At 35.4% G+C, this 14103-nt stretch overlaps 1 protein-coding gene across 5 annotated transcripts; it reads left to right on the top strand.

Moving 5' to 3' along the window:
• Positions 1-908: 908 nt before the first annotated feature.
• LOC130803528 (leucine-rich repeat receptor protein kinase HPCA1-like) lies at positions 909-13056 on the top strand. 5 transcript variants are annotated; one of them, XM_057667678.1, is made up of 20 exons: positions 909-1118; positions 3010-3130; positions 3212-3283; positions 3818-3929; positions 4186-4260; positions 4362-4433; positions 5027-5188; positions 5271-5345; positions 5954-6025; positions 6856-6927; positions 7019-7087; positions 7209-7283; positions 8773-8844; positions 9003-9140; positions 9233-9693; positions 9776-9916; positions 10017-10141; positions 10671-10890; positions 11647-11879; positions 11978-13055. In XM_057667678.1, the coding sequence occupies exons 4-20, from the start codon at positions 3883-3885 to the stop codon at positions 12428-12430; spliced, it is 2562 nt and encodes an 853-aa protein (XP_057523661.1). In that variant the 5' UTR covers positions 909-1118; positions 3010-3130; positions 3212-3283; positions 3818-3882; the 3' UTR covers positions 12431-13055. The 5 variants fall into 5 exon arrangements, with proteins under 5 accessions (XP_057523661.1, XP_057523662.1, XP_057523660.1 ...); XM_057667679.1 differs by having other exon boundaries at positions 3809-3929; XM_057667677.1 differs by lacking the exons at positions 909-1118; positions 3818-3929 and adding an exon at positions 1209-1810 and having other exon boundaries at positions 11978-13056.
• Positions 13057-14103: the final 1047 nt, after the last annotated feature.

The following is a 14103-nucleotide window of genomic DNA, read 5'->3' as shown; positions in this document are numbered from 1 at the left end:
GTATATGGTAAAAATTAGTAAATAAGATATAGTATTAAAATCTTTTGTTACTAATTTTTTAAACAAATCTAATGATAAAGATATTACATGATATGCTAAAAAAATATTTGCCTAATAATACATAAAAAGAGTGGAAAAATTTATATTGTAAGGTCGACACGTGTCCTAATCATTTCTTCATTAGTATATTGTATAGATAGATAGATTGTTAAAATATAGTGACTCGAACAGAGGGAGCTTCGCGGGGCGCGGAGTGCGTTTTGTCTTCATTTCGCGGCTTGCGTAGTTTTACACGGCTCGCGTAATGACGGTTTCTTGGCACGTTTTTGGCCGGTTACTCTTAGTTTTTGACGGTTTCTTTTGTATTTTCTTAACCCTAATTTCTTTTTATTATGAGGTATACTATATAAAGGCCCCATGTAATTAGAATTAGAGATATGATGCAAAAAAAAAAAAAATACAAAGTGAGGAAAACTAAGAGAGAAAAAGCTTGGAGAGCCATTGTTGTAGTTTCTCGTGTTCATCTTGTAATCTCCCGGTTTATAGTGAAAGGTTTATTCTCGGTGCCGGTGGATGTAGCTATCACGTTGATAGTGAACCACGTTAATTTCTCGGTGTGGTTTTCTTTATTGTTTGTTTGAATCTTTATTGTTTCATTATTGTTTTCGATCTTTGCTTCCGCTGTCGCACAACATAGATTAAAATGTGATGACGTGTCATTCAACAAAGACTAAGATTAGAGTTAAAATTGAATCCAAAGTAAGAGCTTTTTTGTTTCGGTTGAGTATTGGTTAATGAATCACAACATATATATTTTACATTTTTTTTTCAATAATTTCACTCTTTATTTTAATATAACCAACACAATCATACTTTTTTCCATTTTATCCATTCATTTCTATGGTATACTTATTTTTTCTCATTTTCTAACTTAATTTTCACTTCTACTAAATTTTATATCAATTTTACAACTTGTGTAAATGAGAGGGAAAGCCCTCGACTACCGGACCAATGAACCCATGATTCTCACAAAGTTGGGCAATCTGCTCGAGCTAGTGATGAATGAAGGTAGTAAGCCGCTGCCAGTATTCCAAATGGCCTTATTCTATGTTTTCTAGGTACTTTTGATTCTAAATTCCTTCAATCTCAGCTAATATACTTCTATTCACACCATGCTTCACCCATTAAACCGTTAATCTCAGGTTAATATTGATCCCATTATATAAAAATTGTGTAATGATCTGAATATGGTTGTTTAGACTTAGGGTTATCAAAGATTACATCACCTCTTTGATTTTTGATTACCAAAAGTAAAACCCATTTGATTTTGAATATTTCTTGTTCTAGGCATTGACAAAGTCTGTCCCTTTCCTTTTTTTTTTGAATGTTCACTACAGAGTGGTTGGCTAAAACATAATTAATCTTGTTAAATTCAATAAAATATTGGTAATTATGATGGGTTTATGTCAATTTGTAGTACTTGTTGTTAGGGGGAGAAGGAGGGATAAACAACTAGGCAAAAAAAACCCTGCAAATTGATTGCTGAGATTTGGGAAAAATATCAATAAAATTGTCAATGAATTGGCATTCATAGTGAACTATTCAGCCCTATATATATATATATATATATATATATATATATATATATATACATATCTTATAAAGCAGCGGAATCTGTTAGCTATTGTAGCATTTTTAAAGAGGAAATTTAGTGACCAGATTATAGTTATGAATCCAAACATCTTGTTGTATTTTCTGCTTGTGTTTTCCTATTGTTGGTTTCTGGAAGCAAGAACTGATCCTACTGATTGTAAGTTGATCCATATCGTTTTTGGGTTCTTTTCTTAAGTCCGTGTGTTGTAGTGTTTAATATTCGCACTTCGTGCTTTCTTTATGGTATGGGGGACCAATTGTTCTTTCTGATTAGTCTATTAGGTAATTAAGCAATTTGCGGCTTTTGTGGTTTACGTGTTTGGAGAGTTGGTGCTAGAGTTGTTTCAATCTTCAATTATGGAATTCAAAAGAGTTTCCTACTGAAATGTTTGGTCTATCTTTTGTTGTTTCTTTTCACGGCAATTTCATTTGTTGGAATTAAGGTTTTGACATTGTTGCTGTTGTTGTCGTCCTTTTTCTCCATTCTTCCAGCAGTTTAGGTAGTAAAATGTTGCTTTCTAAGATTTAGCCTTTCATATTAGGAATGATGAGAATGATCATCTTCGTGGTCAATCTATTGATTGATACAGGATCAGGTTTTGATAATAGCTGTCTGCTGTCATAGCATGACTGAAATGAGATCTCACCTAGGTTATGAAGCATTTATCATTTGTTTTTCAACTTTTTGATTCTTATTTTACTGTTTATAGATGACCATTTTTGATCACTGAAAAATTTAATTTTAAAGTGTTTAGGCTTGGTGGGTAATGAATTTGGTTCCTCTTGATTAGAGCCAACATAAATGAACAAAACATTGTAAGTTTGCTATTAGGAGTTAACTTTTAAGAAAGAACTAGCTGAACTGTCTGCAGGTTGAAGATTACAAGTTCATCTAAAATTAAAGGATTTATTATAGCATTTTTGGAACATCATTTAGCACATGCACTTCACTATGCCTGGAGTTAAATTTTTGCATTGCAAAATTCTTCTCAATTCTGTCCTTATCTCCTTAAGCAAAGCATATACTGTGTAAAATTTGTAATGTTCCCTGTGAAGGAAAGCATCTTTTATGCATTGGTAAACTCCAATTCAAGATTTAGACGGGTTGCCTGCTCGAGTCCCTTGTGTAGTTTTATTCATCAATTTGGATCACTATAGATGCATGAATATGGTTTCATTTCTTATGAACTAAAGCAATCCACTTAGGTTGGGCTGATATGTGAAGAGAGACACCTACTTTTTTCATTGCTTGAGAGGGAATCTTGGTCTTTTGAAATTGAACCATTGAGAATTGGCTAAAAGTCTGCAATCATTTGATATTGATTTTAAATATTAATTCGATAGTTTATTGTACAGTGGCTGCTTTGAGATCTCTCAAGAAACAATGGAAAAATACGCCGCCCAACTGGCGTAAAAAGGATCCGTGTGGCCGAAGATGGGAGGGTATTTTCTGTAATGATTCACGTGTGATCAAGATGTGAGTCTATTGTTCTTGGTAACTGTCAGTTCAATGGTTTTCATTCTCTTTCTTACTAATTTTATTTATTTGACATTGCAGTATATTACCGGGAACAAATTTAGCAGGACCATTGCCTGAAGACATCGTATCATTATCTGAACTGCAGATTTTGTGAGTTGTAAAAATCTGATGTTACTAATTCATAAATCTCATTATCTGAGTGATCTATTAATCTGTAGTATCTAACCATGTGCATCTGGCTGCTCACAAATCTCTAATCTGAGAGTGAAACTAAAACAACTTATGTTAGAATGAAAACTCTCGTGAGCTGTACTGTTGGGCAATAAGCTTAGATGTTAGTCACTAGTATATTTTTCAATCATAAGGAGTCATTCTGAATTTCATTTTACTTGGGAAAATGCGCACTTAAAAAAAAAAAGAAAGAATATTCATGTTTACATTCCCTGGATAATTGACAATGTCATGCTGATGGTTTCAAGTGACAATTTTGTTAATACAAGGCAATATACTGAATGATGTTCTGAAACCTACTCTAAGAAATAATGTTAATGAATATCCGTTAGTGTTGCAAAAGAAAAAAGAGATCATTGATTGTCTTCTCACCAAAAGAAGATTATTATGTAATTTTAACTGAAGAATAAAGATTAGTTTCTTTACACTTTGTTTGGATATGAGGAAATAAAGAGAAAGGAAGGAACGATAAGGGAGGACAAATTCCTTTTGGATAGAGGCTCGCGAGAAGAAAAGAGATGACCCCATCCCTTCAAATTTGCAGTGGTTTAGAGCGGAAATGGAGGTTCATTTTTGCCTTTCTCCTTTTGTACTATAATGTTCTATTGCCAATCTAGATTATTGCACAGACAATTCTCCAAGTAATTTGCAAGATGCTTGATCTTACTCCATTGACATATTATTTGCTCACGTATATCACTTGATTTCTTGTATGTACCTCACTTAAGTGGTAGACATGTACCTGATATGGTAGTTATCACTGTTTTAAGCATCAAGATCCCTTTTCTTGTTTTCTTATTCTTCGATCACTTTGTTTTTAGGGACCTATCGAACAACCAATATCTAACGGGCCATCTTCCAGCAAATATCGGTTACCTGCAAAATTTAGATAGTCTGTAAGAACACTTTTTAAAGCCAGCCTACGAGAAATTCATTCTTGATATCTGTATTAATATCACTTGTTATTATGATTAATCTTATTGCCTTTTTATTGCAGTGTTCTTGTCGGCTGTAATTTCTCTGGCCCAATTCCAGAATCTTTAGGATCTATTCAGAAACTTACACATTTGTAAGGATTTCTTCTAAAATACGATCTGTGTAAATCTTGTTTTGATAATGCTTAGGTATGTTTTCTGGAAGCCACCTAATGATGGGAAACTAGGGGGAGCTTTGTGCTATATATATGTATATGTTTATGCATATTTTGAAAATATTTTGACAACCCTTTCATTGTTGCTTGTCACCCCCTCCTCAATGTTAAGTTTGTCCGTAGCAAAATTTGTTTGTAAGGCAATGACTCCTTTGAACGTAAGGGATTTGGGTTTGGGATACATACATTGAGTAGGATCGATAATAGGGGTTGATTATATCTTTTGTCTAGGTTATTTGTGAGTGAGGTGGCTAGATACATTTGGAGGAGGCCGTTTACATATATTAGATCTTCAAAGCATAAGGAGAAGAAAATGTCATGTATGTGGTGTTTGTGGTCGGAATGGGACTCCTGTTTCTTGCATCGAGTTTCGTTGTCTTGTGATTCCTTGTTTCCGTACTATTTGGCTTATCTTCGTAATTAGAACCTAAAGCAAGTGTATTGTCACAAAGTTATTATAAAAGTTCATTACAATTTTCTTTCTTATGTATCCTCGTTACATTATCCCACAGGTTTCTGAATCTTAATCACTTTAGTGGAAGCATACCTCACTCCATTGGTAACCTCACAAATCTCATCTGGCTTGATCTTAGTGAAAATCAGTTGAATGGAGCATTACCTGTTTCCAATGCAACTGCACCTGGCCTGGATATGCTGCTTAAGGCTGAGCACTTGTATGCCGTGTTTGCTGCTGGGTACATGTTTTTGTGTCGCATTTTTGTTGATTGGTTGATCGATTATGTGTTCTATGTGCAGTCATCTTGGAAATAATAGGTTCTCGGGTGAAATTTCACCACGTCTTTTCAGCTCAAGGATGGCCCTGAAACATGTGTGAGTCTGTTTTGAAGTTCCTTTCCTGAAATTAATTATAAAAGTAAATGAAATATGTGTTTGAGAGTCTCGTTGACAAGTATTTTTGCTTCTTTTAGAGTGTTTTTCTCATTTAGATTAAGTATTTTGTAAATCATCTACCGTAAACGATTGCAAAACAAGCCTTGGAACAAAAATGTAACTAAAAACGAAAGATATTTTTTTGGGATGCTTGAAATTAGAAAGGTATATTCATTACAATATTACATTCTGAACTTGTGTTAAGGTCTTTGCATCTTTTTGCCAACTCGAAAGACTATTCCACATTCTTGACCCATTAGTAGATGTTCTTGTAAGTCAAACCGGAATCCACTCTAAATTGTTGAAATTTGCTGAAAAGCTGGGTTTCTATTCATGTTGAACTAGCTGCCTTATACTCCCTCAGTCCCTGTGATTATGCAACAATGGATCTCGGCACAAAGATTAAGATATGGTGGGGACAATTAAAAAAAAAATGTTGGCAAATTCATGGGACCGAGGGCGATTATGGGTCAATGCTGAGAATCCATTCCATTCGTTTTACCTTATGCTTCATGATTAGTGAAATACTCTTTTGTTGACTTTAACAGTATTTTGAATGAGAACCAGCTGAATGGAAACATTCCAGACTCATTGGGGCTTGTACGGACATTAGAAGTCATGTAAGTGCATTTTAGATCTTTCAAGTATCACTTTATGAAAAGAATAAAGGATAAATCGAAACTAAGCTTTCCATCTTTGTGTTACGATTTTAAAAATCCCACCTCTATATATTTCTTGAAAATTCACTTTTATGATGGTCTTCTCATAGATGCATTAATGACATACAAGTTACAACTGCTTAAACAAGTTAACTTTTAACTTTAACTTATATAGTTTAAGCTTGTGTCAGACGCTCAAAATCCATAACTTCTTCATAAAATGCCCAACAGAGTACAATTTACTGCTGTTCCTGTTATTACTTCAAATCAAAAACCTTTCTTTAGCAATTATTATTCCATGTAACCCAATTTTAGGAAAATGGTTTTTCATACAATGGTTCAGCCGTTGAGGTGAAAATTTTCGTACTAATTCTTCGAAGTTTGGCTCAAATAGACTTAAACAATAACCACAAGAGACACAAGATATAAAAACATAAAAGTTAGGAGAGAAAGATGGGGAAGGAGTAGGTGTTCAATGGTCATGTTGGTGAGTTCAAAAGTGGTTATGGTGTTCTGATGGTTAGGGAAGAAGGAATGAGAAAAAGAGGGTGAACTTTTATCTTAAACAAAGAATAAGTATATGAAGACCAATAAGATGACTTGAACAGGTTAAAACATGTCGAGGGTTTGTGCAAGAATAACCGAAGAAGTGGTAATATAGTGGAATTTTTTTTTGAAAATATAGAAAGTGGGATTTTGAAATCGGAATATCAATCGGTGGGGAATTTAGATACATTTTTTCCAAGAACTAATGTCATCTCTTAGGATATATATCTTTCTCTTGTTTGCAGTCGCTTGGACAGAAACTTCTTTAGTGGTCCCATGCCCCAAAATTTGAGCATGCTCACAAGGATGTCTGAGCTGTAAGTTAACTAACAAAAAACTTTAAACCCGCTCTCGTTTATGAACTATGGTTTATGATTGATTGTGATTTTTGATGCTACTGTATTGCAGCTACTTGGCAAACAACAATTTGAGTGGGCCAATTCCTGATCTTTCTGGAATGAATCTTCTTACATATGTGTCAGTAACCGCAATATCCTTGTTGTTAATTAGATTACTTACTATAAGAACTGTTATCAAGTTATATGATGAGCGGGCCAATTATTTTATATATTTTTCTCACCCTCTATGTGTTTTGCAGTGATTTGAGTAATAATAGTTTCAATAAAGCAGCTGCTCCTCAGTGGTTTGAGACTTTACTAGATTTAACGACCTTGTAAGTTTCTCCATCTTTTTCTCCTTTTATTTTCTCCATGGCCTGATCTTTACACATGGGTAGCTGCAAGCATTGTAGCCGATATGATATACAAATTTGTAAAATACTACACAGAGAAATATCTGGATGCAAGAAGCTTTTATGGATCTTGAAAACACAAAAAGTCATATTTTGTCTTTGGATTATTGACCACTCCTAAATTTTTTCCCTTAGGAGTAGTAAGTTACCGTAGGAGTTAGGACTAGCTGAAGATTCACAATTTGGGCAGATTTAAAATTGATATACGTGAGGTGACCGAAGCGACAGAGGCGAGGAAGGTGAGAAAGGTGCGCCTCGTGGTCTCCTCCTGGTGTGCGCGGCGCCTTGACTCTTGAAGGCGCTTTGAAGATCGCCATGGTGCACTTCGTGCCTAGCTGCGCCTTGGGCGCGCTTTTCAAAACTAAGGATTCACTTCGTGGGCACCTAAAAGGACAAGGAGAATAAGTTGTGGTGCTGTGTTTTCATAGAAATTTTGTGTTGTGTGAATTGTGATTTGTGATTGACTGACAGCATGCTTTGTCTTTTCCCGAGTCTCTTACAAGTTTCAACATTCTATTACCCCAATGCCATTAAGTGGGGTTTGAGGATTGACATAAATAAGTGCACGTGATTTTGTGAGCCATTTTGATATAGTTTATTATAATCTGAAAGGACCGAAATATAAGAATTTTATGAGTCTCTTTGTCTAGTGATTTAAATTGGGCCAAGTAGGCATGTGCCAAGCCAGTTCAAATTCCAATATAACCCATCTTCGTTTCATTTTTTCCACAAATTTTGATCTTAAGCTCAACTTGAAGTTCAAAATTAGCTCAAGCTCGACTTCATTACTAGATTTGGAGTTCACGTTAATTAAAATTCAAGCCTGCTAGTTCATCCAAATTAAGTTGAACTTTGATTTGAGCCAAACTACTACTTTGAGCAACAATAAAAACATTTCCTTACTCCTAAGTTCTCACCTAGGAAACAAAACTTAGCTTATGGATATTTAGGTTAACGTAAAAAATATGCATCTTTTAATGCATTATAGAAGCTTGTAAACTCTCACAAGCTAAGACTAACTACTGAGTCGAAAAAGCGAGTTGTTCATGATCATGTCCACCGCTAGTGAGTAGTGACTAGTAACTTGTTGAGCTTTTGTTCTGCGCTAAAACTTCTGGGGCTTTTTAAGAGTTATTTGATCTGGGAGATTATAAGAAATTCTATTTTAAGACCATGCTGTCCCGGCCTCAAACTCTTTTTTCGGCTTTTCTTGCTAAAGAGAATAGGCCATATAGAAGAAGTAATTACACCGCGTAAACGCACAATCAAAGGAAGGCTTCCTTGAAAGCTGCTTTCCGTCGCGGCTTTTGTGCTGGTCAATCTCTATCCCTACTAATGTAATTCCTTTTTTGGTATTAAAACAAAAGTCTGACTCTTCTGAGCGACTAATTTGTTGGTTTCAAATGTGCAGAATTATGGAAAACACTGGTCTAGAAAGCCACATATCAACAGCACTGTTGAGCTTACCTCACCTAGAATCCGTGTATGGTTTTCCTTTTCCTTTTTCTTCTCTCTTTCATTCAGCTTCTTCGTGCTACTTCTCTAATTAAAGTGCAATTTCGATGTTTCTTTTAGATTTTGTTATGCTGTTTAGTTAATAAATATGAATTCTGAAATCTGAACTTGCTTAATTTTCTGTAGGATTCTAAGTAGCAACCAGCTTAATGGCACTTTGGAAATTTCTGCCAGTGTCAGCAGCAGTCTTCGCCTTTTAGATCTACGGAATAATTCCATCGATGGATTCAGTTCTGCAGCAGTCAACAGGAGTATTAGCGTTATGTAAGCATGGTGTCTCTACTCCCGTTTTCTTTTTTCTGTCCTTTTTCAATGAAAATTTCCCTTTTCAATTGAATAAATTACATTTTTTGCAGGCTCGATGAAAACCCATTTTGTCTGAAAGCAGAAGCAGCAAGAATCTGCAATAATAGCCGACCTTTGAGGTCATTTATACCATTAGAGGATTGTGCTCCTCTACCTTGCTTTTCGGACCCAATATTTTTATCTGATTGCAGACGCCCATACCTTGGTAGCCTGTTTTTCAGATCATTCAGCTTTTCTGATCTGACGAACAGTCTCTACTATGCCTTCCTAACAGAATCTTTGCAACCTAGACTTGAAAAGCTTCAAATTCCTATAGATAGAGTTTGTTTAGTGAGTTCAATGATAGATCTTAATGGGTACCTTGTATTGAACATATCATTCCTTCCTCCTGATGGGTATTCCTTCAATCGAACAGGAGTATCTACCATTAATAATTATCTTAATAACCATATTTACCCTTCACCATATGGACCTTATTACTACAGTGATTTGTCATATACCAACTTTCCAGGTAAAAGAGATGATGCTCTTTTGAGAACCTCTAGTGTGTGTATTCCTTTTCTTCTCTCATGTTCGTCTGGATGAAACTGCAGGACCGGGAAAAAATACTGGCCTTATTGTTGGAATATCAATAGCTGGCTCTGTGCTTGCGTTGCTAACAATCGTTGCTGTGGTTTATGGTTATCGTCAAAGGAGGATAGCTCAGCTAGCTGTTAAATTAAACAATCCTTTTGGTAAGATCAGCCTTCAATAATAAGCTATCAACTCTAGTTTATTTTTTGTTTCACCTTCTTTGCGCGTGTTTAAGCTTACTCGTTCTCCCTTCTTTTGTAGCATCCTGGAATGACGGTAATGTCCCTCGGTTGAAGGGAGCCAGATGGTTCTCATTTGAAGATGTCAGACAGTGCACCGGTAATCTGTCACATGAAAGTGAGATTGGAGTTGGGGGTTACGGAAAGGTATGTTGTCATCGCCTTAATTTTATTTGGGAATTCTTTATGGTAGGCACCAACTATTGCAAAAGGCGAGTGGTAGCAATTCTTAAAAAAATTTCCCCAAAATAGCACTAACTATTGAAAAATTAACTACATTAACATTGTAAGGGAAAAAACGTTTATTTTCCGTTATGTATGGAAATTATCATTTTACGCCAATTCCATTTAATTAAAACCCAGTAGCTCCTTCCTCTTCCATTTATCGTGTTCTTCTTCCTCCAGTATTGTTCTTCTTCCTCTTCATGACCCCCATTAATTTCCTTCAAGGCCATTGTTCTCATTTTGAAAATAGTACTTGTTCTGATGCCCTATTATAATTTAAAACCAAAGAAAAAAAAATCTTTGGCGCCATTTAAATTGGACACATTCATGATTAAGCATATTTCTTATTTCTAACTGACTTATATGTTTGAAGTTTCTGGCTGGAACCATCTACAATTTTTCTAAGATCTTTCATGGCTGATTGAAAACTTAACATTTCGACTCTTTGCAGGTTTATAAGGGTAAACTGGAAAGCGGAGAACTAGTAGCCATAAAAAGAGCTCAGCAGGGATCATTGCAGGGTGCCTTAGAGTTCAAAACTGAGATCGAATTGTTATCAAGGGTTCACCACAAGAATGTTGTCAATCTTATTGGCTTCTGCTATGATAAAGGTGAACAGATGCTGATTTATGAATATGTTGCAAATGGTAGTCTGAGAGCGGCTCTTTCAGGTACTACTTTGCTTTGTTAAAATTCAAATGAACAGAACATAGAGGCTTAGTTGTATGCTGATCTTTGTTTAACCTTATTTAGTAACCATGTTTGTATTGGCTTCAGTTTAACCCTCCAAATCCCTTCCCTCCCATTTTGTTATCCAAACAAGGAATCCTTCATTCCTTTAAATTCACTCCCCTTCCTTTCTCTCCATTCCCTTCCATCCAAACACACCCTTATAGTTTAGACAGCCCTTTTGACCATAGTGTAAAAACAAGGCCGCATTGTATCGCATCAGCCGCATTGTAAAGGTTTTCAAAATGAACAAACCGATGTTCCCCACGTTGTAAAGTGTAAAGAAAAAAAAACCGTGTTTTAGGCTGTATCAAGGGAATTCTTATGGTTGCGACCGATATTTAGACGTTACGATATCTGTTACCGAGATCGCGACCGTTACCACATTTTTACACTATGTTTTTAACTGTATTAAAAATTTCAATTATATGTGAAAGTCTTCCCACTCTTACCCAATGTAATCACGTTCCGCGACCCCAAAATGCTCGTCCCAAATAACCAGAAAAATACATCCCCAATCACTCAAGGTTTCGTCCCTGTTTAGCAGACCTTCAACCTTATTTAGTAAACATGTTCGTATTGACCTCAGTTTTCCGCTTCTAGTTAATCTAATCTGCTTGAGCTCGAGTCATTTCGAGGGCTAAACTATGCATTGTTTTGACTTTTGAGTAAAACCGTCACAAATGAGTTAATTGCAGGGAAATCCGGAGTTCGATTAAATTGGATAAGAAGGCTGAAAATAGCCCTTGGCGCAGCTAGAGGTCTTGCATACTTGCACGAGCTTGCTGATCCGCCCATAGTTCATAGGGACATCAAATCCGACAACATCCTTTTGAGTGATCACTTAAATGCAAAAGTCGCGGATTTTGGTCTGTCTAAACTCTTAAGTGATCATAGAGGTCAAGTGACCACCCAAGTTAAGGGCACTATGGTTAGTCCTCGAGGCCTATCCATTTTTCTTTCATTTATTGCAAATTACAATAATGTATTTGTCTTACTAGTTGTCAACGATTTTCTTTTGTCGAGCAGGGTTACTTGGATCCAGAATACTACATGACCAACATATTAACTGAAAAGAGTGATGTCTATAGTTTTGGAGTGGTGATGCTCGAGTTGGTGACTGGAAGGATGCCATTGGAGAACAACAAATACATTGTCCGAGAAGTACGAGAGACAATGAAAGAGAGCGGATATATATACAACCTTGTGGACCCGGCTATTCGTGTAGACGCTCTGATAGGCATGGAGGAGTTTGTGAAACTGGCTTTAAGTTGTCTCCAAGATATGTCGGATGAAAGACCGTCAATGGGTGAAGTGGTAAAAGAGATCGAGAATATGATTGAAGCGAACAATCTGAATGATGACGTTGAATCAGTTGCCACCTCAGCAAGCTTCGAAGGAGGATATCGTTATCCATATAGCAGCAACAGCAACGTCTCCTTTGGTAGCAGCGCTACTGCGAGCAGCCCTTTTATCAAATAAGCAAACCTTTGTAATAATCGATTTGATTTCATCTTATTGTAGGTATCCTTTACGCTTCTCATTTTTTATCGAGGTCGATTACCGAGTATTTCTGTCTTTTGAATTTGCATCATAGGACTCCGAAAGTGTTCACTTATTCGAGTCTTCTGGAGCAAACTCAAAAGAACACATGAAGTAGTACATAAGAGTGACATTTGATTTGTTTATTGACTGTTGTACACAATTTCATGTATAGTCTAGAATAAGCACCAGTCATTCTTGTTGTAGGCATGATCATTTGCTGATTGGTCCAGTCATCTTTGTGCCGAACCTAAAACCATGGCTCTACCTAGTTTTAGTAATAACTTAATTTATCAAAATTAAAGTGAAGAGAATGGAGTACTGTTTCAGTTGACAGAATTTAAGTTTAATTTTCGTCGCCCCCTCTCCGAGCACTCCCCACCCTTGCATACACTAATCTATTAATCCGAAATTAGAGTAGTTCAAAACAGACTTGACAATTCGATATTCACCCGATTTTGTAACTAAATTCAATTTGACTCGAATTAAAAATGAATTTACAAATATGTAAAAATCAATGTCGGCACAAAATTCGATTTTAAACTGATCCGTACCACCTAACCCGAAACCAACTTGAAAAAACACCTCTGCCTAAAACTAACGTGATACTTAAAATTTAATACTCCATTATCCACACAATTAATTTATTTTAAATCTTATTTGCCTCATCCTCCAAAATAATATTATACACTAACATTCTCTACTACTAAAAATAATAATAGATACATTCTGTGTTTCTCTGAAATAACATTCATTTAAAGTTTAAAAATTAGTACTCCCTCCGTTCCTTTTTATTTACTTTAAGTTTTTCCACTTTATGAGAGAAAAAAATTTAAATTTGATTTTTAAAGTACATATTCAAGACAAAATGTAATCATGTGGGATCTTGTTAGATTCGTCCTGATGCAAAGAATTTTAATATATAATTTTTACAATTTTTTTTATAATGCTTACTATGAGATATCGAGGCTTAAATTTGCGTTTAAATACGTAAAAAAAATAAAGTGAACAAACAAAAAGAAACGGAGGGATACGTAAAAAAAAATAAAGTGAACAAACAAAAAGAAACGGAGGGAGTAATTTGTAGTCGAAAATAAGATAAGATATGAATAGTATCATCATCATTATCCTACCCAGTGTATCCAGCTCATAGAAAAACTACGGACAGGTTCTAGGGAGGGAAGGACGATGGTAACTCATACCCATAAAGGAGAGCAAGGCCAAAAGAGTCCTCCGGCTCAAGAAAAATAAGGAGACATAGCTACATGAAAAAAGACAAATTAAATATGTATAAAAAAATAAATAAGTAGAACTAACTTAAAAAAAAAGAAAGTAATAATAAAAGATACGAATACTATAAATAAATCATTATCAAAATCCTCCTTGTGTAAATTGGAGGGAACCGACCAAATTAGAAAGCGGTGCATTTTAGGCGGTATTGAACACTAAGAAGGCGTAAGATGAGGTTTTTGTTGCTAATCATCAACATGAACAGGGAAATTACCCGCCCTATTGAGAACAAAATGTTAGAATTAATAAACCAATTTTCCCTAATTTCAAAAACTTTTCTGAATCTTTAATTGTCAAAGACTATCAAAATCAACACTAGTTCT

This window comes from Amaranthus tricolor, chromosome 17, assembly GCF_026212465.1.
Source record: "Amaranthus tricolor cultivar Red isolate AtriRed21 chromosome 17, ASM2621246v1, whole genome shotgun sequence".
NCBI lineage: Eukaryota > Viridiplantae > Streptophyta > Magnoliopsida > Caryophyllales > Amaranthaceae > Amaranthus > Amaranthus tricolor.
Note: the sequence above shows the minus strand (reverse complement) of the source record. Positions and strands in the feature narration are given on the sequence as shown.